Below are 21,603 nucleotides of genomic sequence, written 5' to 3' on the forward strand. Positions count from 1 at the left end.
CATTCTGACCAACCATATTTGGAGTGTAGCTTCATAAACCTGTACAAAGGTCTGTCCCTGACAAAATAGCAGAAGTCCGGTAGTAGGTAGAATTCCTATTCTGCTTTTCAGAGAGGGAAAGGAAGACTTTAGAGAAAGTGATATCAGCAAACCCACTTGTCAGCTCACTACTACAGGATAGAGTAAGGAGGATGTCAGAAGTAGACGTTGGACCAAAGCTGTTTTTTGAGGGGTACCTGAGGAAAAGAAAAGATAAATGGGTGAGTGTTTCATGTAATTCCCTGTGCTTTGATGTAAATAAACATTGAACACAGGGATGTGTGGAGTTTTGTCGAGCCATCAGTTGAAAGTATTACCATAGAAGAGAGACATTTAAAACCTAATGTCTTCTCATGTAATATGTAAAATGTTCAGTAAAGCTCTAACACAAAGAGCTTGAGCTCAAAGATAGATAGATAGATACTTTATTGATCCCCAAGGGGAAATTCAAGTCAAAGTCAGTTTCATGAATTTTCATATACTATAATAGTGTAGTGTAGTATATTCAAAGCCTGTGTGTGTATTTCGTTTCTAGAAAATCAGATGGGTCACCTATTGGTTTAGACTTCATAACACAACACTTTTCTTCTACACTAAGAAAGAGGGATGTCATGCTGTAAGTACACACATTCCTTTTTGTGTAGCTACAGATTATGTCTCTGAATACAATTGATCCAAATGAGATTCAGACCAGCACTACTGCATCATATCATAAAAAGTCAAGATTGGATTGAGCACTAATTCTACTTATTTATTTATTTCCCCTTTACATTTTTAGTCCAATCTAAGAGGACAGTATTACATATACACAGTAAGTTAGTAGCATTGGTTGATTTTGCTTTTTGTTTGTCTTCATTTGCTCATTGTGAATTTATAATTGCATTGCTCATGTGATGATGTTTACTTAATTTACTTGTATTCATTTAAGCAGACACTTGTATCCAATTGATGATGACAGTAATGATGCTACTAGTCTTCTGGTCATCCTCTGTGTAGGTGCAGTCTGTGCGTGAAGTGACGGAGGGCAAACGTCACACATTTGAGATCACCATGAAAAATGGGAAGAGGAAAATTTTAGTGAGTTCCCCTCTGTTGTGTGTCCTGAGCAGGACAGCTCTGATTCTTTGTTTGAGGATGTGGTCTGTGGTCACTTGTCAACAAATGATGGCTATTGTTCTGTGAGAGGACAGTGGGAAGTCCCTTGACAACACTGGTCTTTGTTTCTGCATGAGAGGAGGACCTTCATCTGACATTTTTTTTTCCATCTTCTCCATCTGTAGTTGATTTGATGCTCTGTTTATAGTCCTAATAGTCAGGTAAAACACACCTCTCACTCACTCTTATCATTTGTATGTTTATCTGTTTGTGTGTGTGTGGGTATGTGTGTGTCTGTGTTAACAGGCGGCAGAGACGCCCGAAATGAGGCACAAGTGGGTCAGTCAACTTTGGCAGGCCATGCATCTATGTGGCTCTGGCCGCTCTCTTAGCCTCTGTGTGTGGTAAGCAGACCTCATGCCTCTGCACCAACCACAGTTCCATAGCTAAAGGTCACCATTCTAAGTGAACAGTACAAATCGCACTCATAATAGCTCAGGTGCTGTTTTGAAATACTGCGTGAATTAAGGACATTTTCATTTCCAGAGGTTCAGGCTTTAAAGCCCCTTGAGACCATCTTAATTATTAATGGAGCTATATAGAATTGAATGAAATGTTAACAGAGTAACATTAATACAGCACTGAATTAATATGGATTCCATTTGGTGATGTATTTGTTTGTGTACATGTTTGCGTACATGTGTGTGTGTCTGTGTGCATGCACATGTTTGCATGCACATGTGTTTGTAATGTGTGTGTGCGGGCCTTTGTCTGTGTGTGTGTGTGTGTGTGTGTGTGTCTGTGTGCATGTTTACATGCACATGTGTTTGTAATGTGTGTGTGTGTGTGTGTACCCCCTTCAGGCCCAAAGAAACAAGTGAACTGAAGGCCCGAGCTTTCTCCAGCCCATGTACCTCTGATAAGCTGGCCACCGAGCTGGTGGAGAGCAGGGGGCAGCCTCCCCAGGAGCCCAGTGGTCCGGACAGGCGCCACTCGACCACCTGGCCTAGCACAACACATCCATACCTCGCTCATACAGCATTCAGTAAGTCAACACCCTCGGTTGGTGATGAGTAGGGATGCAATGATTAATCATGTGCATCATACTTTAATTATGAACACAGCAATGAGAATTTCCTTCTTCCTGTGAACAAGAACTGAAAATGAACACCTCTGTTGTAAAATAATTTTACTCAGTCAACTTCCATTTTTAACAAGCATTGACTTTGGTTTCACAAACCCAAAATACTCTGCATCTATTTCATTTCACAGTCCCGTGTCTTACCTCCTTTTTCAGGTAGAGTTGATTCATACAGTTCACACTCATTCAAGATGGAATACAAGCAAAACCAAGAGCAGAATCAGAGACCTGAAGATGATCTTTATGACACACTGCCACCAGCTAGGAAATGTGAGTGACACAAATGTGTTTAACATATCAAATTTAATTTAATAGACCTATTTATGAATTTAAACCATTTCAACGTCTTTTTTGCAGCTTTCCCCGCGACTGAAAGCATCTATGACACCCCAACATCTTACAGGAGGGTCATTGAGCAACAGCAATGTAAGAGCTGACATATGACGACCACATCAAGCTAGTATCACATGCACAGGGATTAAAGTGAAAAAAAATCGTTTGACTGAACTTTTTTCAGGCCATAAGTCATACGTTGTTCATATCTACCTATAGAGATAGCACCCCTTTTGCGGTCGCGACCTATTGGTTTTAAATGTACAAAAAGATGCAAACAGCAAAGTAAATGGAGTATTAGCCTTATTCACACGGCGGCCATTGTTTAAACCAAAACGAGGCTACAGGGTACACTTACTATATAATTAATGCCACCTACAGGTGAATGCATAGAACATAACAATCCTATGGTTTGTGTACCCTGTAGCCTCGTTTTAGCCGCCAATGGCCGCCAGGTGAATAAGGCGAATTGAGAGTGTTCTTGATTGAGATTGAGTTTTCCTGATGAACAAAAATATATTTTAGTACCATCCCTGACCATTGCTGATTAGCCATTGCTGTTCTTTTCTACTGCAGCAATATTGTAGAAAGGCTTTAACACACCTTCAGGCCAAAAGTGTTTAAAGGGGAGATTTTGTTCTTGTTAATATGCAATTCAACACCAAGTAAAATCTATAAAATCAAGTTTGCAAGACTTCCCATTTCCTCATCAAAGTAACGAATCAGAACATTCTAGATATTGTTCATATTTCCATTTGTTGCCTCATCTGCATTTAATGAAAACATGGTAATTTTGAGTTTTACAGACAACTCAGTTTTCCAATGAGCAGCAATACTGTGTGTGCTCATGCAGGAGGTCTGCGCATTTGATATCGACAATCTGGAGACGGTGCTTTTGTCTTCAGCAACAGATTGGTTGACAAGAGGTTGCGATATGGTGAGGGACAGGTCGTGTTGCGCTATGAAAGAACATGTAGCCTACTTTCTAAAAACGGTCAGCCATAGATTAACGTAGCCTACCTCTGTCGTGGTGGCTAGTTGCACCAGGTAGGGAAGATGTCCTGAAGTGCACGAACGTTAACCTTATGGCGGTCTTCTGATTGGTGGCGTGCTAAAACGTTTTCCTATTGCATCCATAAACAATTTTCTTGCAGCGAACCGCGCAAAAGCAAACCCCTGGCACTTTAACTTCTTTACACCATGTTTCCATTCTCCCCCGTTTCCAACAACTGCCCATCTCCATTTATTTTTTAACTTTTGACACCTGTCTTCCTTTAGCAACAACGCACCCATGACAGCCATGGCCTTGCCAAATAGACGCACACAAATCATGACGCTAATATGCGAGGTTCTGGTAGGCCTACTGTTTATGGTTTTGTGCTACAAATTAATAGTATTTTATAGCAAAGTTTTAAGTTGACTATTTTAATTGTATGGTTATTTTTTGTCAACATACACTAACAACCTACTGTCGTTAAAAGTGAGGCCTAAGCAAAATAGGCTACAAGGCTGTCTGTGCGTCACAAACAGACTGACCCCCTTTCAACAGTTCGCGATGATGACAGTGATATTTTTTTTTTTATGCTAACACGCTCAGTCAAAACCTTCCGTCGCAAATTGTGAAAAACATTGTTGTACATGTCATAACAGACGGGATAATAAATTGCATAGGCTACGGTTTATATTGCGTCGCTTTACACATAATGTTATTTGCATTGATTAAAAACTGTAACAATAATAGTAGCCTACATCGGGTGGCATAGAAGGCTATCTGTTCAAGTCATAGGTGACACCCAAAATGAATGACCTCCCCTGACAAGAGTTCGCGATAGTAAGAAATTGTCTACATTGATGCACGGAAAGAACACAGCCTACGCTTCTTCTCCGAATTCGCACATAGCCTAGAGCTCACAATATCATATCCAAAAAAGTTAAACGGATTGGCCAACCTAATCAGCTGTCTCTAATGTAATCCATCTCACTATAATCCAACTTTTAGACCGTTATAGTCCTCCATACGTGTTCTTTGGAAAAGCAAAGGTGATAGTCCCCTCCCCCCCTCCTATTTATTTTCTCATCGGATCTGCATCGATCTCAAATATGACATTTCTAAAATCAAATTGACGGAAATCCGTCCTATGACGGAGAACTTTAATCCTTGCACATGCATTACTTGTGTGTTCTTCTCTGTTCTCCTCGTATCAAATTCACAAATTCACCATGTTTCCTCTGTTCTCCAGCCTACAGGGAGGCCACAGAGAGCATCTACGACGTCCCAAAGTCCCTGCTGAGGAAAATGTCTGAGCACACAGTGGGTGAGTCAGTTTGCCAAACCTCCGTAGTCATTTCCATTCAGACTGTTTCAGTGCATCATTTCCACTGATGCGTTGTCAGAAACTGTCACCCAGTTTCTTCTGTAGAGAACTAAAAAATCGAGTAGGCATTTAGAAAGTGAAAGACGTGACTCAGGTCTTGTGTTGTCGCCCCCAGCAGAAAGCCGAGCGAGAGATGACCAGCTGGAGACCGTGTCTTGAGTCCCACAGTAACCCAGAGACTCTAGAGGATAACCCAGCAGACGATGACAGGAGGGTAGGCTTGAGGAAGATCCCTATAGTCTCCACAGGCCAAATGGAGGATGCCTTCAAGAAGAGGTTTTATCAGTACACTGACACACAAGAAGATTTCTTTTGAAAAGACTCATTTCATTCTCTGATGGTCATCCTACCCTGCCCATCATCAATCCTTCTGTAATCATTACATTTATATTCCATGGACAGTGTTATTGTTCTTCTCTTTGGACATTGTTTTGTTTCAATTTAAATTATTTTTCGTCAACTGCGTTCATTTGAAGAGGCCTAAAGCAGCTGGCTTTTGTTGGAATGAGTTGAAGATATACGTAGACGAGACAAAGGGGAGCGTAGTGATCAACATTTATTGAAATCACTTTCACAATATCAGACATTAGAGCTGAGACAAAACAGGAGAGCTAGAATGATGCTGGCTGACTGGGACACAGTAGTGTGTGGTGGTCAGTTTGGGTAGCTGGACCCGGTCACTTTTATACAGCACAACTATTTACGGTCCCGGACACAAACTCTTAATTTCACAGTCAAAATATTATCACATTTTCACAAACACAATATTGCTTTTGTCTCAGCATTCCTGTGACTACAGTTATAGGAATGGATAGGGTTTGCTGGCAAAATATCAAATACAAAGTATGACTCCACTAGCAGCTCACTACAGCAAATCACACAAATCTGGATTAATTAGCACCTGTGTCATCATATCCTAAATCAGGTCTGCTATCGTGGTACCAGGATTTTTACACAAGTGTTTGTGAGCACATATAGGATAAAAGTATTTAAATAATTGTGTAAACTTAAAGAAATAAGGAAATAATCAGCCATTACATACATCAGTATTTCTGCTACAGAAAATATGTCATACAAATGAAAAAGGTAGTGTACTGAATTCACTTGAAATGATACATGCTACCGTCAGTTTCAAACATAAAAGGTTACACTTGGGATTGCAATAAAAGACGATAGTTGAAGAAAAACTGCTAGGCAAAAAGCAGGCACAAAAGCTTCATAATTGGTCTTAAATATCAGTACATTATTGGATCCAAATAAACGGGCAAACATAAAGATAAAGTCAATTTGGTCTTCAAACAATATGGCCCACAATGTCAATGCTGCCCTGTACAATTTTACTCTTTATGAGGATTAACAGTGAAAAATTAAAGTACAATAACAGTGGCCTATAATAATGACATTTGATACACACGGACATATGGACACACACACACACACACACACACACACACACACAAACACAAACACACACACAAACACAGCTTGGTGTGGAATAAGGTTAGTGTCTATACAGCATTATACAAAGGTGTCAGGATTGTTTGTTTCTTTCCAGGCAAATTAAAGAGTGCTGATGTTGAATATTTGATGGCACTGCCTATGTTGTTTTTTAAGTGCTGTGCATGACGTATATGTGTTGTGTTTGGATAGTTTGGGATTGTTATGCATCTTAAATGTGTTCTATATGCAGTTATTGTATGGTTAGTCTCAGTGGGCACATCCAGTGCAGTATGTGTCCTTTTTTGTTGTGAATAAATGTATGGTATCTCATTGTGTGTGTGTGTGTGTGTGTGCTCTGTGTACACACTCAGTACTGTGTGTGTCCTTTGTTGAGAATGAATGTATGGTTTCTAGTGGTGTGAGTGTAAGTGTGTGTTCTGGGTGTGCAGTTAGTGTGCCTGGTTTCAAGTTGATGTGTGTGTGTGTGTGTGTGTGTGTGTGTGTGTGTGTGTGTGTGTGTGTGTGTGTGTGTGTGTGTGTGTGTGTATAATCAGTGGAGTGCAGCGGGTGCCATAACCTGCTCACTCAGGTACTCCTCAAGCACGCGAATGATTCCACAGGCCTCGGTCAGCCCGCTGTGCTCGGCCCGTGCGTTCTGCAGCAGAACATCGCCGTTGCCACAGCCGCGCAGGAACTGGCCACAGCGGAACAGCGCGTAGTGGCTCATCTCCGCCTGCCGGATGAAGCGCTTCAGGTTGTTCATGTCCTGGATGGCCTAAAGGGGGGGGGGGGTTGATATCAGTAAGCAATGTATATTTTAATGACACACTAAACCATGAAGAATTCATTAAAAAGAACCTCCTTACAACCACTTATTGTGACCACTCTCCAAATAATATTTCATATACCGTACATGAGGTGTTGACTACATCAAACCCTATTGGAAACCAATCGAAATGTAGTGTGCTGTATTGATGACGTAGGCTGTTTGAGAGCACTTGATTTGAGGATGCTCACCTTAAGCTTGAAGTTCTCCAGAATTTGTCTCAGGAGGAATGGGTTGCACCTCTCGGCAGCATTCAGGAACGCTTGGATCCAGTCCTCACAGAACTGGTTACTAACTGCAAGGGGAAGATGGGAACATGTTACTGGGTTGGTGAATCTGTTTTTAATGTTAAAACTGTATTTGTTTCATTGGAGCTAACAGAAAATCTATTGTTGCTTCATCAGTAGGGAACTAGCAGCTGCTACTTAGCCATATCTGGATTTAGAACCAAACGGAAGACATACTGAGGCATCCTTGAAAATGATCCAACACGTAATGTCATTAATAAATATTTCTATCTATTATTTCAAGGAATGTCTGTGTATTTCAGTGATGTAAACCTGCACTGGAGAATATGGGTGAGGGTGGTTGTAAACGCCCGGCACACACCTGCATTCGAGAGAGTGGGTGGGCTTGTGGAGCAGTCGATCACCAGGTCTGTGTGGGCGTCATCTGACATGGCTTTGCACAAGGTAGCCGTGGTGGTGTCCTCTTGAACTAAACCCTGCAGACTGGCAGCTTTGATGAATCTACAGACACAAGAGACTGATGATAATGATGAAGGCCTACAACTAAAAGATGTTAACGTTGCGTAGCTACAGATCATACAGTGTATAGGGCATTAGTGCCACATGATTGTTGCTGCTCTCTACACCTTAGCAGTCAGGCAAACATGTTGATATTCAAAGCCTTACCTGGCTACATCAGTCTTGGTTCTCTCATCTGCGTCATTGACCACTACAGGGGTATGACTCAAAGCCTGCAACACCAATTAATCACATTTATAATACCACTAATTATATACTGTATATCGCCCACCCCTACGGTATATACACATCGATGTCCATTTGTGGCTTTGAGCAATGCAATCAATGATTAGTAAAAGTTAATCATAATCCTGTGCTGAATACTGACTGTCAACACTGCACTCGATCTAGAACTAACGTGAGAATTTCATGGGGCAACAACAACAAACAGACAACATATGTTGTTTACCGTGTTTTTTCTAACTGATGGTAGTAGATAAACTCACAGTGTAACCATTTCATTTTCACTTCCTTAAATAGGTCATTTGGTTTCTATCAGAATAATATAAATATTTTCTTCACGTCATGGTGGTGACACCAAAGATGTTTATCTGTTGACACCGCGCCAGACAGATAAAGATGCTGTGGGTTTCTGTGGGTGCGTATGGGCTGCTCACCGCATGCAAGAGGAAACAGACATTGGCCTGGACCAGTTGAACCACTCTGTGAATGTGCATGACCGACTCCTCATACCAGAGACTCAGGTATGGCCTCACGTCTGACTCCAGGTTCTCCATCTGTTGGAAAGGAAATTAATGCTGATTGGGTTACACCGTCTGATGGGCCAGAGAAGAATTAAGTCAAATTTAGTATCAAATTGAATCCTGAGATAATTCGGGCCAGAAACACCTCAGTACAATTGACCAACTAAAGTTTTTTAACTTAAGTATTTCTATCACAATGCCACTGATTGTGATTTTTTTTTCTGTCCTGTCACTCACCTCTGGAGTCAAGCTGCCCTGGAGACCTTGCACATACTTGTCAAGTTCAAGTCGGAATGTATGGGTAGTTAAGGAAATTACATCACCCTCGAGCATACAACACAAAGACAGAATACACTGTGCAGGGATGCTAGTGTGCTTCAGCTCAAATCAGTTGAAGAGAGAGATTATAACACTTCAAGGTAAGGATATAGATTTAGTCCTTTCTCTGAACCGCCAAGGAAGCAGACCACCCAGCCATTCCCATCTTCTGACTGGTCTGGAGAAGATTCCTGTTCTAGGAGGCAACAATAGCAACCAACTGCCTGCTCAGGGATGCTGTTTCAACAGGGAGAGAGAGGGGGGGGGGGCATTGGAAAGACCATATGATGACACTACGGACCATTGTCCCATACAAGAATTAAACCTCAATCTATGTGGAGGTAACCAGCTCCACACAATGAAATGAAAGAAGATGATAGTTTCTCTCTTTTGATTACCTCAGCTCCACAGTGGCAATGTTGCCCATTCCTCCCAGTAGAGCTCCTTTGCTCAGTCTGCGGGAGATGTAGCATCGCAGCTGTGGCTCAGCCTCTGGGGGCAGACTGCTGTCCAGTAAGGTGAGGCTGAAGCAGAGACGGGAGAGAGAAGTTAGCGGGAGAGACAGCGCGATCAGAGGCCAACAGCAAGGCGGCGGTCTTACAGGCTAGAAAGTGGGTTCGTGATGTACCGATGACACAAGAAGCCACATTACACACAACACCAAGCTATGCCATGAGAATCAACAACACATTTAGCACATATACCCAACCATTGATTTGCCATATCATTTGCTCACCAGGCACAGAGCAAGACCTATTCCCAGATCTTTTTTCAAGAAAAATATTCTGTAATATCCTATACCAATTTAATCTGAACATTGTTTTTGTGCAGATAATTGCAGTTTATATTAAGTCAAACACTTGTAATTTAACAATGTTTGTGAGTGTGTTGCAGTCAAAACAGAATCTTGCAGTGTCTCGTATCAGGTGAGATAATGGATCAATTACTGTTAGATTCTAAACTGCATGATATGTCAACACTACAATCTTGAAGTACTAGAATGGGATTGTGCCTTGCTCTGTGAAACTGTGCATCACAGCCCATAGCCCATGTTCCAAGAATGATTGTTCGAGATGAAGCTCACAAGACAAAGCACACATGAATCCAGATAAAGACAGGAAACTTGTGACTGAGGAAACTCCATCCAAATTAAGCAAGGACCACTGTCACTGTATGACAAACGTGACCTTATTCTGTCCATTGTTTTGTTTACCTAAAGTCATCATGACATGTGGTTGAATCTGCTCTTCTTTGAGACCACGCGACACTCTCCTCTGCTGCCTCAGATCTGAACAATTGATAAAGCACTTACTACAGATGACAGGCACTTCAAAACGAGAACTAGGAAAATCACAGTGTAGGGTACCAGTTGTGTAACCATCAGTTACCATCTGCATTTAAACGTTAGCTGCAAAGTCGGGGCTTGTTACACGAGGTTAGTTAAGATCCAAATGAGCCAGAAATAGGTTACATTAACAACATACAGTCACGTTATTTCTATCATGCTCCCGCACAAATCATTCAACCCTACTCCTTCATTTAGTTCAAGAACGTTACAACCCATCCAACTGCAGACCTTGCTCACTGTGTTGCACACCTGTGATGGAGACCACCTACCTTGTGCTTTGGTAAAAGTAAATTGAATAATAGCAGTTGATTTGTTGTATTCGCTGACTGATTCCCCCTATTTCCTCACTGTCAAAATCTGTGTCTTTTTCTTCTACATCAATCGAGTCTTGAAAGGACGAAGTCTGTGAGGTAAACATCCTTAGCCTTTAGCTATCTATCTAACGTATGTTAGTCAAGCTAGATATTCTGACGAATGTAGCAGCAGTTAACGTTAACGTCAGTGTTTCACGTGCCCAACAACCTAAGCAAATGTCAAAGTCTATATGCTACGGATGAAAATAAACAACGACTCTGGTAGATTTAGGACCATCAGTTAGATTATCTTGGGCTTTTTAAAACGTTAACTGACAGCACCTCACTATCAAAACATTTCTTTGACGCATTGTGCACCTAAACTGCAGGCCGTGTAGAAAATAGTGAGGAAAAACAAATGTTCCATTTCATAACGACACTAATCACATGATCTGTGGTTCCTCCCTGTTCCTTTTCAGTTCCTGGCCACGCCATTTTGACCAGACTGCGAATTAGTTGCTATTTGATTGTGCTGCATTCGTACCATCACAGAAATAATCATGGGTAGGAAGAAGAAGAAGCAAATGAAGCCATGGTGTTGGTATCCTTTTGCAAAATCGTCTGTCACCGGCTTATCGACTGAATACTTAAACCGGGAACTCATTATGTTGCTGTCGTGTGGTTTTGATGTCAAATCCTCTGTTCAAGACATGTAATTGTGCTAGCCACCTTGCTAGTAGGTGCTAGTGCGTAGTGCATGTTTAGATTAGCTAGCTAACCTAAATTTACATTTATACGAGAAAAAAACTACCTTATTTTAATTTCAATGAAAGTCATTGCAAGTATTACGATAGTTAGAACCTTTAGCTGTTGTGTGTTTGTACTTGTCTTCTCGCCATCATAGTGTTGATCTGTTTAGTGTGTGACATTAGCTAACGATAACGTTAACTGTGTTTGTTTGTAGCCCTTTAATCTTTAGATAGATTGTTATTGACAGGTCAGGAAAAGTGTACACCATAGATAATCCTTAACTGCTAAAACAGGTATTGCAACAGAGATTTCGACGACGAGAAAATCCTCATTCAACACCAAAAGGCGAAACATTTCAAATGCCATATATGTCATAAGAAATTGTATACGGGTCCAGGTTTAGCTATTCATTGTATGCAGGTAAGGGAAATTGCTATGAATAGCCCTGAAGTGACACCATTGTTTAATTTATGCAAGGTTGATACGTTGTTTACGGCTTTCTGTGTAATCCACAATTGTTTTAAATATCTGGTATGGCTGTTTATAGGTTCACAAAGAAACAATAGATGGAGTCCCTAATGCCATCCCTGGTAGGACTGACATTGAGTTGGAAATATATGGCATGGAAGGAATTCCTGAGAAAGATATGGAGGAGAGACGACGTGTTTTGGAACAAAAAACGCAAGGTATGTCATTTTCTTACTGCCTTGTTATGTGAGCTTCCCAATGGATAATGGATACAGTTCATACTTCATATCACACATTTGTAGCTAAGAACAGCCAGCGTCATTAAGTTAATGGTTTGAACTGGTCAGCACCAGGCACAGACAGGCAGTATTCTCTTATACTCAATTTTAGTCCAATGGTGAATGTGCGTTGCACAGTCTAATTCTTGTCATGTGGCCAACAGAGAGTCAGAAGAAGAAGCAGAACCAAGATGACTCAGATGACGACGATGATGATGAGGCCGGGCCTTCCTTCCAGCAACCAGCTGCCCAGCCCCAAGCTGCATATGCGCCCCCCATGACCCAAGCAGGCATGCCTCCAGTGCCAGCTGCACCAGGGATGCCACCAGGGGGCTATGCGGGTACATTCCACAAGTATTCTGTGTTCTTATCATGTGAAGCCAACACCACGAGAAGTCATGCCATGCATTGTACTATTAATAAAGGGGATTTTAAGTTGCGTTGATTGGTTGTATTTGATATGTATATGTGTTCAGGTATGCCCCCAATGATGCCTGGTGTTCCTCCTATGATGCCAGGAATGCCGCCTGTCATGCCAGGCATGCCACCAGGGTAAGACTGTGTGCTTTACAGTGACCTTGGTTTGGATTTTGGAAGGTGTGAAGATGATTATATATCTGACCCATCATTTCGTTCTCAACAGCATGATGCCAATGGGTGGAATGATGCCACCAGGACCTGGAATGCCACCTATGATGCCAGGCATGCCACCGGGTGAGAAGTCTTTGTAGTTTCTCCCCTTTTCTCCCCTAACGATTGCTTAAAGGAACAGATAAATAGTGAGTAGTGGTGAAAGGGTTGGTACTAAACCTCCTGCTGCCTCTGTGTCTCACCAGGAATGCCCCCACCGGTGGCCCATCGGCCTGGCATGCCCCACATGGCGCAGGGTCCTCCGTCCGCAGTCCCAGGCATGCTGAACAGACCCGCCATGCCCACTGCCACCGCATCCTCAGCCCAGCCGGCGGTCACCAAGCCCCTGTTCCCCAGCGCAGGACAGGTGCAGTACAGCCTACTCTCACTCTGCTACTGCATGCCTCTGAGTGTGCTTTATAACACACCCCTACTACAACCCCTCAGGTTGGACTGGACAATTAACTGAAATTGTATTGAAACTGATATTTAGAACATCACATCACATCAAAAAATCTTGCTCATGTCAGTTAGTTAATGCTTTCTCCAATGTGTGCGAGTGAGAACTTAAAAAAAAAAACAAAAAAAAAAACATTGGGTGGTGGTAGGTCTCATGTCTCCATTCCAACTAATGTTTGTCAGAGTTCACTCGAAGCGAAGACGGTGGTATGGATAACATGAACACAAACCCTGAGCCAACAAGCCTCAACCCTTTGCAATTTAAACCTAAAAAGTCAGTGCCTTCGGCATTTTTACAGTACATTATCAGAGAACTATGAGGGCAGAGGAGAAAAATGTGTGAAAAATAAGTAATGGAGGTAGCCTAATATCGCCCAGTCCTACCCTCAGTTTCCCTTGGAGACAGGGTCAGAACAGAGTTACTCGTGTTACTCATTGGGTAGTAACTGAAGTTATTTTAGTGCTCTGTACGTGATACAGTGTCAGTAATATTGCACTTTTCAGGAGTTGTATTCTTGGTGTTAAGCCAAATTTCTTTTACACCACCCTCAATGTGAGACGCCAACAACTTACCAGTGTGTGTTTGTATGTGTGTGTTTATATGTTTGTTTTTGTTGTTGTTTGTTTGGTTTGGTTTGGTTTTGCATTCTCTGCTCTTATGTTCTTATGCCACAGATGGGAACTCGGGCTCCAAGTACAAGTACACCCTCAGCGAGTGTCGACACTTTGTCTGCATCCTCTAAGCCTCTGTTCCCTAGCACAGCACAAGTACGCAGTAGCGTGACTGAGTTTGTGAAGCTACAGCTTCACAAAACTCCTCCCCAGCATGTGGCGCACACGCTTTAGGTTTCTAGTGCTTATGGGGGTGGGGGTTTATGCTGATCAGTATTGCATAATGTTTCAGTGATAGATTTTCTGTTTTAGAGAAGTTATATCATTTGGTGCGTTTTGACGTAATGCCTTCTATGTTTTGCTGCTGCATGTTGTTGTGCAAATGTTGTGGAAATCTGCAGAGTTCAAGAAAAGTTCACAAAGAGATCTGCAAATGTGTCCTTAATGCCCTGGTCAAACTCGGCCAACAGTAATAAGCAAGAATGCAGATGAGCATGCAGATTTCTGTGAGGGACACTTTTCTGCCGCCTTTTGACTTTCTTTGCCAGAGAGTTATTAGATGGTGCATAAAGTAGTGCTTTTGAGGCTGCCCTACAGAGCATGTCCTAGAAGTACAAACAACGTAGTCACGTATACTGTATGTGTGTTAGCATTTAGAAAGTTGTAATTGACGTAGTCATTATGGGCTTTTAGTGTTCCACACTCATGGTCCTATCTCTCCTCACGTCTGCGCAGGCTCAGCAAACGGGTTCTGGTGCGGCCGGGGCCGACATGAAGGCCCTGAGCACCCCAGCTACCTCCTCTGACCCGGCCAAGCCCACGTTCCCCGCCTACACTCAGTCCACTGCCCCGGCAGCCGGCTCTGGCTCGGGCAGTACCGTATCCAAACCGCCCACTCCCGTGACCAGTAAGCCTGCCACACTCACCACCACCAGTGCAACCAGTAAGTTGATGCACCCCGATGAGGACATCTCGCTGGTAAGTGTTCATTTTCTGCCCTCTATCTCTCCAAAGTAAGTGCATAGAAGCAGTAGATTGTTTTACCACTGTGGTATTGTTATTGAAAGTTTTCATTTACATGATTTTTTTCATTATTATTTTGTCCATTATTGTCTTTTATATGATTGTGGTGTGTAGTTGATTGATAGAAGTGCAAATGAACACTGATGACTTTTATATGATGGTGGTGTGTAGTTGATTGACAGAAGTGCAAATGAACACTGATGACTTTTATATGATGGTGGTGTGTAGTTGATTGACAGAAGTGCAAATGAACACTGATGACTTTTATATGATGGTGGTGTGTAGTTGATTGACAGAAGTGCAAATGAACACTGATGACTTTTATATGATGGTGGTGTGTAGTTGATTGACAGAAGTGCAAATGAACACTGATGACTTTTATATGATGGTGGTGCGTAGTTGATTGACAGAAGTGCAAATGAACACTGATGACTTTTATATGATGGTGGCGCGTAGTTGATTGATAGAAGTGCAAATGAACACTGAAGACTTTTATATGATGGTGGCGCGTAGTTGATTGACAGAAGTGCAAATGAACACTGAAGTAGTTGATTGACAGAAGTGCAAATGAACACTGATGACTTTTATATGATGGTGGCGCGTAGTTGATTGACAGAAGTGCAAATGAACACTGATGACTTTTATATGATGGTGGTGTGTAGTTGATTGACAGAAGTGCAAATGAACACTGAAGTAGTTGATTGACAGAAGTGCAAATGAACACTGAAGCCTTAATTTGTCTTCGTTATTTGTCTCTTCTAATCATTTGGCTTGTGTTTGTCAGGAGGAAATCCGAGCTCAGTTGCCCAGATACCAGAGTAAAATGCCCCGGGCGGGGCAGGCCGCCATGGCTAGCCCGCCTGTTACCCCCATGAGTGGAATGATTCCCCCTCAGCAGGGCTTGCCACCTCAACAGCCAGGTGTGCGGCACCCCATGCATGGTAGGGCATCTAGCCGGATTGCCTCTCTCTAACTCTCTTAGCCATCATTGTAGACAAGGAAATGGATCTAACTGAGTGTGTCTGTTCACAGGGCAGTATGGTGCTCCACCCCAAGGCATGCCAGGCTACATGCCTGGTGGCATGCCTCCTTACGGGCAGGGGCCGCCCATGGTGCCCCCTTATCAAGGAGCACCACCACGGCCGCCCATGGGCATGAGGCCTCCTGTCATGTCACAGGGAGGTCGCTTCTGAAGCCCCCAACCAACCAACCAACCAACTGCCTGTCTGCAATAGGTTTGGAGATTCATCCATTTTCTCATCTAGTGCTGTTTATTTAGTTGCCAAGTTGCCAGTAACGGTAAATGTAAATTCTACTTGCGCTTGTGAGAAAAAAGAAAAAAAAAAACTGGGTGAGGAGAGAAAAAAAAGCTTAACAACGCATGGGACATTTGCATTTGAAAAACAACTAAGAAAAGAAATGAAAGCATTTTCTCTTCATCTGCACCTGATGGAATCTGTTGTTGCAAAATCATACTGTGTGTGTGTGTGTGTGGCTTTTTTCCCCTCTTATGTTCCATTTAGGTTTTTAGAAGTGTAGTAAATATGGTTCGTAATGTTTTGAAGGCGCTGGAGTTACATGAACAGGCCCTCCTTAAACAAGGCAAGTCCCTGTAAATACATGTACTGTGCTTATTATCTGCGAGGCCTTCACAGCGCCCTTAGGTGCTGTTGGACCTCTGTGTCCCCAACTGAGTTTGGTGAGGGCTTCCTCAGGTAGCTGTTGTGTCTTGTCTGCTTGTCCACCTTTTATTTAACCTCAAAAAATCTCTTTAATTCAGTTTCAAAGTAAATCTGAAAAAAAAAAAGAAAAAAAAAACACGGTCACACACTAAACTGTTTCTGTGAATTTGATTTCTGTACTGCTGTAAGACTCTACCCCTTGTAATAAAACATGTTGAAAACTTAAGACTGTTTTTTCATGGCCGTGGGGAAAGGACTCCGTCAGCAAGGTTTGTACTTTGAGTTGTTGCAAAACTGCAGGCTCAGCTGAACTTACTTGAATGGAAATGTGTGTGGATCCAATGTTGTGTTATTTCTTTCTCTCTTTTTTTAAGAACCACTGAAGTGTATGTCTTGAGTGGTATTGGTCATCCACATTGTAAATTTTGCCACCCTGCAGATCTGGGTTTGAAAGGATGTAGTTATTTTTAAACTCCTCAACAGGGTGGGGAGTGCAGTCCACAGTATTGAAATTGTCCTCCAGTTGCAGGGTTGGCATTTATGAATATGGATGCTCCCAATCACCAATGAGATTGCTCTTGCATGGCTCTCTGTTGTGAGACACTGAAAAATATAATTGTGCTTCCCCCCCCCCCCCCCCCCGATTCTGATTTTTAATTTTTTTTTAATATATATAGTTGTATATTTCACTGTACATTATTCAGATGGGTTGTAAAAGTTATGCTCATCCGAAAGCAAAACCTAATATCCATCTTAATAGTTAGGATTATCTGGTATCATTGATTATTTTTTCTTTTATTACGGTCTTGTGAATTTAGTGTTTACGTGGCCTTTTGGATGCATAACTTCACAGCGCCTAAGAGTGCTTTTTTACAGTTAGAAGGTGTTGAAAGACGTGGCTGATGTGCTAAACTTAAGATCTCTCTTCCCCTCCCCTCTGTAGCTATGCCATGGAACTGGCAGAGGCAGAGTCTTGAGGGTTGCTCTGGTCAGGCCGAGGCAAGTCAGTCCTTTTTTTCCTCCCTCATTCTCCTGTCCACTCCAGGGGCCCTCACAGCCCTCAGGGCTGTTGGATGCCTGCGTCCCCAAACTTGCAGCAAGTTTGGTGAAGGCCCTTGAATCTGTTCACTGTAGGCACTGCCACTGACTAACCGCTTCACTCATGCAAGTTCCTTGTCACTATACATAGTTTTTAGTTTGGGTGGGATTAGTTGGTAATTGCATAGACAAAGCAAATGGCTCCTTCTTGACGTTGTTGGGATTGGCAAATGTCGTGTGTAGTTTATGAAATGGTGGCTCAGTGACAAAATCTGAGCACAGATTTTACCTGGTAAAAAGAGGGGTTGTAACAAAAGTGACCTTACCCACTGTAATATAGGTCCATCTCATGTGATCAGGTAGTTTATTCTTAACAGGTACAAACACCTCTCGCCCATTGTAAATCAAACTTGCACACATGCAGCCATGTCATGTATTAGAACAGCACTACCAAGAACAGCAGCACCATCCCCACTGCCCTTACTGCCCACTGCCCAAAATTAACACTAAGAAGCCACATGTCAGCCAGCTGTTCTCTGTACTGAGTGAAGTGTGAAACGATTCAAACACATGGTCCATGTCATTCATGTGCTCTTTGTTTCCATCAGCTGACCAACAAACAGCATTTCAGCACTCGCTATTAGCTGGTCAAAGTCGAGAGTGTCGCCACTACAGGTTAGTTTATCCTGTAAGTATCAGACTCGGGCTAGCATAGTTCTGTCTTGTCATGTTCAGGCATTAGCAGCTGTAATTGTTGACAAAGGACTGGACACACATTGTCCCTTTTTGAAGTTGTAGTACCACATTGGGTTTTTTTGGACTCTGTAACATGTAACTTAACACAACCACAGTATTAGTGCATGCAGTGTATGTGGATTTCCCACTTTTGTGATGCAAGCCTCTGGGGAAAGTGGCGTGAGTGTGAAGCGTTTGTAAGCTCCATCTAATCCTGTAGTACCTTTGATTCCTCTGATCCAGCCGTGTCACCCCCGAGGCAGGGATTCAGGGTCTGCTAACAGACTTTTTTGGTAAGTACAGGTGAATCCAACATTTTGGTGTCAAATCGTGTTCGCACAGGAGGTCAGAGACTTGAGTCGGGGGGTGGGGAGTGTGTGTGTGTGTGTGTGTGGGGGGGGGGCGTTAATGGAATGACGTCTCAAACAGGTAGGACTTTTACCTGATAGTTCTCAGACATTACCCTGGCATTCATCAAGAATTGCTCCAATGTGTTTGTAATGCAGTCAGTTCAAACATGGGAAGGTACATAGTGCTTCATTAAATACATCTTGTAGGTCCTCCTCTTCGTTACTTAATGATGTCCTATGTACTTGGAGAGGGATTTTTTTTTCCGAAGCATCTAATGGAATTCCCTCCACACATATTCCTCTTTTTTAATTTCTTCAGCACTAGCCTATTTTATCAATTCTTAAAGTCTTACAAATCTCCTACCCATGTCCTCCCCTCCAGGGGCATCCCTCTTAAAGCCCCTGTTTCTGTTAAGAGCTGTGGGCTACTTGGCATCTTATTAAAGTGTCCTTTAATTAGATCACTGGGGTCAGGAAGTCTGCTGTAAACCTGATGAGCACTTTCAGACCTGTCAGACTTGTTCTTTGTTACCTAAATGTAGAGCTCTCTTGTGGTCATCTTTCACTGTAAGTTTTAGAAAGTGTCTTGTACATCATTGATCCATATTGTATGTTTCTCCAAATCCCATTAATTGCACCCAGCTGTAGCAGAAAATTCCCCTTCCTACTTTTGCTCCTCTGATCTGTTAAATCAGGAATTACTTATCATTAAGAGTTGTATATATTCTGTAATATAAGTATATATAAGTATATTATTCTGTCCTGTCTATAACATGTCATGTATTTATTGCACAGAAACGTGCATTTTTGCCACATTGGCGCTTAGAGGGTTAAAAGTTTTGATTTTTTGATGGTTATAACTGACAAATTCTTCTCTAAAGTATCACATTGCAGAGTATCAGTATGGCACCAAATGAGCAATTCTTTTTGACTGCCACTGCATTTTGACGGTTGTTGTCAGCATAGAGGTTTTGGTTGGAACATCATGAATGTGCTTCAGAAATATATTAGACTAATATACAGTACTGTGCAAAAGTTTGTTTTAGATGTTTTTTATGATGGTAGGAAATGTAATATTTTATGTAAGTACAATAGACGTTTTGGCAAATTCCACTGAGACGTATATAATTAAAGAAACAAAGTAAGAGTAGTAGACCACATTGTTGATTTAAAAAGCTAAAGGCCATTAGTTATAGTTTTTAGTTTTTCAAACCATTGTAACTATTGCATGAAGAAACAAAAAATCTGAATAAATCCACTGAAGAACTACAGCTGTATGTTCTTTTAAAATAAAATTTTGAATGAAATTTTTTTTGAAGGAAATTGTGAATGCAGGCAAATTGATGCTGTTTTGTTAGTTTTTCAAACCAGTGTAACAAAGAATCAGAATAAACCCACTGAAGAACTATGTTCTCTTAAAACATTATAGGGCACACCGAATGTTGCTTTGATTTTGGTATTGTTACAGTAAAAAGTATTCATACTAATGTCAGTGTTTTTGGAAGAACCTTCATGATTCTTTCTTTCACAAGTGCCTAAACCTTGCACAGTACTGTAACTTCACAAGTGAACATGAGTCAAACGTATTTGCCATCAATGAAAGTAAATACACAGTCCTGAAAGTTATTTAAAAAAAGTCAAAGGCACACATGATGCAAAAATACCTTAATCTAATTTATTATGTGCGACTGAACAAAATGTGCACATAGGCGTAGGTCACTGCAAATATCAAATAGGTCCATGATCAGTTAATTACAGTTAAGCATACATGTCGTAAATGTTAAGCCGTTTCCCTGGACCGCTGGCTGTTACGGTACGTTGAAAACCCATACCATTCTACTTTGTCTTTCCTTATAGGAAGACTAACAATGTCAATTGTCAACTTAAGACAGGTCTGAGTCTGAATCATGTTAACATTTTCCAAATAGGCAATTAATCACTAAAAATACCTCACTACGATTTATACATTAAATAACCTGTTTTTGAGATATAGTTGCACTTTGGCGCCTTTGCCAAAAAGGTATATTTCAGGCAATTTCTCAGTAATAGCATTTTTAAACATTTGCCCTTTTTGTGTGCTTTAATGCAGTTGGTGTTGTTTTACTGTTTGACAGTTATTTGATGTACTTCTGTTGCACCAGCTTTGTCATCTACATGCCTAAAAGTTATAAATGTATGAACATGTTTTGAATTGACATGGCTGAACAAATGAACTGCTAGTTTTAACTAAATAAACAAACTTTCTTTGACCCCACGACCCTGTTCCAGTGGTCTTTTTGTTGTCTGATTTGCTATCTCCTCCAACCTATTGTGACGTAACAAGATTGTGATTTTTTTTTTTAGGCAGACTTCCTGTTTGAAGGTGGAGCATGCCTCTGTTAATCTAAGCAGTCAGGGCGTTCATGACTTCAGTGCCACACAATATTCACAAAAGCCAGTATTTTGTCTTTCGTGATTACGCAGGGTTTAGGAAGCGGAGTTCATGTTCTTGATCTTTACTTTAACCCCAGCATGAGGATCCTCAGTTCCGTGCTTTGGATATTAGGCATTCAAGCTATTGGTATGTTGCTTCTCCATAAATAATACTTATTTATAATTGATTTATAACACTCTTTCCCTTTGTGGGACTCATTTTTAAAACATAGGCTATTTAAAACTTTTTAGTGAAACCCTTAGCACAGATCAACAAAATACTGTCTTTGCTGTGTAATGCATTTGTTTCTTGGTGCTAAAATAATTTTCATTAAAATAAATGTTCAGTGTGCTCATTTAGGGGTAGTACAATCCTCATACACTATCTCGCCCCTTCCCTTAATATGGTTGGACTGCTCCAGTCTGGTGAAATTCCTGTCTAAAGATG

At 41.6% G+C, this 21,603-nt stretch overlaps 3 protein-coding genes across 7 annotated transcripts; 2 read left to right on the forward strand and 1 right to left on the reverse strand.

Annotated features, from left to right (window-relative positions):
• Positions 1-80: 80 nt before the first annotated feature.
• LOC143101839 (uncharacterized) lies at positions 81-5,460 on the forward strand. 2 transcript variants are annotated; one of them, XM_076265082.1, is made up of 10 exons: positions 81-260; positions 575-655; positions 818-850; positions 1,036-1,116; positions 1,441-1,538; positions 1,998-2,179; positions 2,432-2,545; positions 2,633-2,701; positions 4,849-4,923; positions 5,099-5,460. In XM_076265082.1, the coding sequence occupies exons 1-10, from the start codon at positions 192-194 to the stop codon at positions 5,140-5,142; spliced, it is 846 nt and encodes a 281-aa protein (XP_076121197.1). In that variant the 5' UTR covers positions 81-191; the 3' UTR covers positions 5,143-5,460. The 2 variants fall into 2 exon arrangements, with proteins under 2 accessions (XP_076121197.1, XP_076121198.1); XM_076265083.1 differs by having other exon boundaries at positions 5,102-5,460.
• Positions 5,461-5,521: 61 nt separating this feature from the next.
• Positions 5,522-11,102, reverse strand: cunh17orf75 (chromosome unknown C17orf75 homolog). 2 transcript variants are annotated; one of them, XM_076265080.1, is made up of 10 exons: positions 10,695-11,102; positions 10,291-10,365; positions 9,476-9,601; positions 9,187-9,314; positions 8,997-9,052; positions 8,673-8,792; positions 8,164-8,228; positions 7,859-7,998; positions 7,441-7,544; positions 5,522-7,198 (listed from the first exon to the last, which is right to left on the reverse strand). In XM_076265080.1, the coding sequence occupies exons 1-10, from the start codon at positions 10,841-10,843 to the stop codon at positions 6,974-6,976; spliced, it is 1,188 nt and encodes a 395-aa protein (XP_076121195.1). In that variant the 5' UTR covers positions 10,844-11,102; the 3' UTR covers positions 5,522-6,973. The 2 variants fall into 2 exon arrangements, with proteins under 2 accessions (XP_076121195.1, XP_076121196.1); XM_076265081.1 differs by lacking the exon at positions 10,291-10,365.
• Positions 11,103-11,199: 97 nt separating this feature from the next.
• znf207a (zinc finger protein 207, a) lies at positions 11,200-20,997 on the forward strand. 3 transcript variants are annotated; one of them, XR_012982527.1, is made up of 12 exons: positions 11,200-11,319; positions 11,762-11,888; positions 12,016-12,154; positions 12,379-12,555; positions 12,691-12,766; positions 12,858-12,928; positions 13,051-13,211; positions 13,979-14,071; positions 14,651-14,893; positions 15,723-15,879; positions 15,971-16,540; positions 17,564-20,997. XR_012982527.1 is itself a non-coding variant. In XM_076265086.1 (12 exons), exons 1-11 carry the CDS (start codon positions 11,279-11,281, stop codon positions 16,129-16,131), a joined length of 1,446 nt encoding a protein of 481 aa, XP_076121201.1. In that variant the 5' UTR covers positions 11,200-11,278; the 3' UTR covers positions 16,132-16,173; positions 16,462-16,846. The 3 variants fall into 3 exon arrangements, 2 of the variants coding, with proteins under 2 accessions (XP_076121201.1, XP_076121200.1); XM_076265086.1 differs by lacking the exon at positions 17,564-20,997 and having other exon boundaries at positions 15,971-16,173; positions 16,462-16,846; XM_076265085.1 differs by lacking the exon at positions 17,564-20,997 and having other exon boundaries at positions 15,971-16,846.
• The last annotated feature ends 606 nt before the right edge of the window (positions 20,998-21,603 follow it).

This window comes from Alosa pseudoharengus, unplaced genomic scaffold, assembly GCF_046254945.1.
Source record: "Alosa pseudoharengus isolate Yale_2024_CS ecotype anadromous, Long Island Sound unplaced genomic scaffold, YU_APseudo_1.1 YU_APseudo_1.1_scf_4, whole genome shotgun sequence".
NCBI lineage: Eukaryota > Metazoa > Chordata > Actinopteri > Clupeiformes > Clupeidae > Alosa > Alosa pseudoharengus.

Bases quoted from the DNA above. Each gene is read 5' to 3' on its own strand.
- znf207a (XM_076265085.1), top strand. From the start codon at position 11,279: ATGGGTAGGAAGAAGAAGAAGCAAATGAAGCCATGGTGTTG. The intron at 14,072-14,650 runs GTACGCAGTAGC...ACGTCTGCGCAG, and splicing joins TGTTCCCTAGCACAGCACAA to GCTCAGCAAACGGGTTCTGG. The intron at 15,880-15,970 runs GTAGGGCATCTA...GTCTGTTCACAG, and splicing joins TGTGCGGCACCCCATGCATG to GGCAGTATGGTGCTCCACCC.
- cunh17orf75 (XM_076265080.1), bottom strand. From the start codon at position 10,843: ATGTTTACCTCACAGACTTCGTCCTTTCAAGACTCGATTGATGTAGAA. The intron at 10,366-10,694 runs GTAGGTGGTCTC...TCAATTGTTCAG, and splicing joins TACTTTTACCAAAGCACAAG to ATCTGAGGCAGCAGAGGAGA. The intron at 8,793-8,996 runs GTGAGTGACAGG...CCTTTCCAACAG, and splicing joins AGGGCAGCTTGACTCCAGAG to ATGGAGAACCTGGAGTCAGA.
- LOC143101839 (XM_076265082.1), top strand. From the start codon at position 192: ATGTCAGAAGTAGACGTTGGACCAAAGCTGTTTTTTGAGGGGTACCTG. The intron at 656-817 runs GTAAGTACACAC...TTACATTTTTAG, and splicing joins AGAAAGAGGGATGTCATGCT to TCCAATCTAAGAGGACAGTA. The intron at 851-1,035 runs GTAAGTTAGTAG...TCCTCTGTGTAG, and splicing joins GACAGTATTACATATACACA to GTGCAGTCTGTGCGTGAAGT.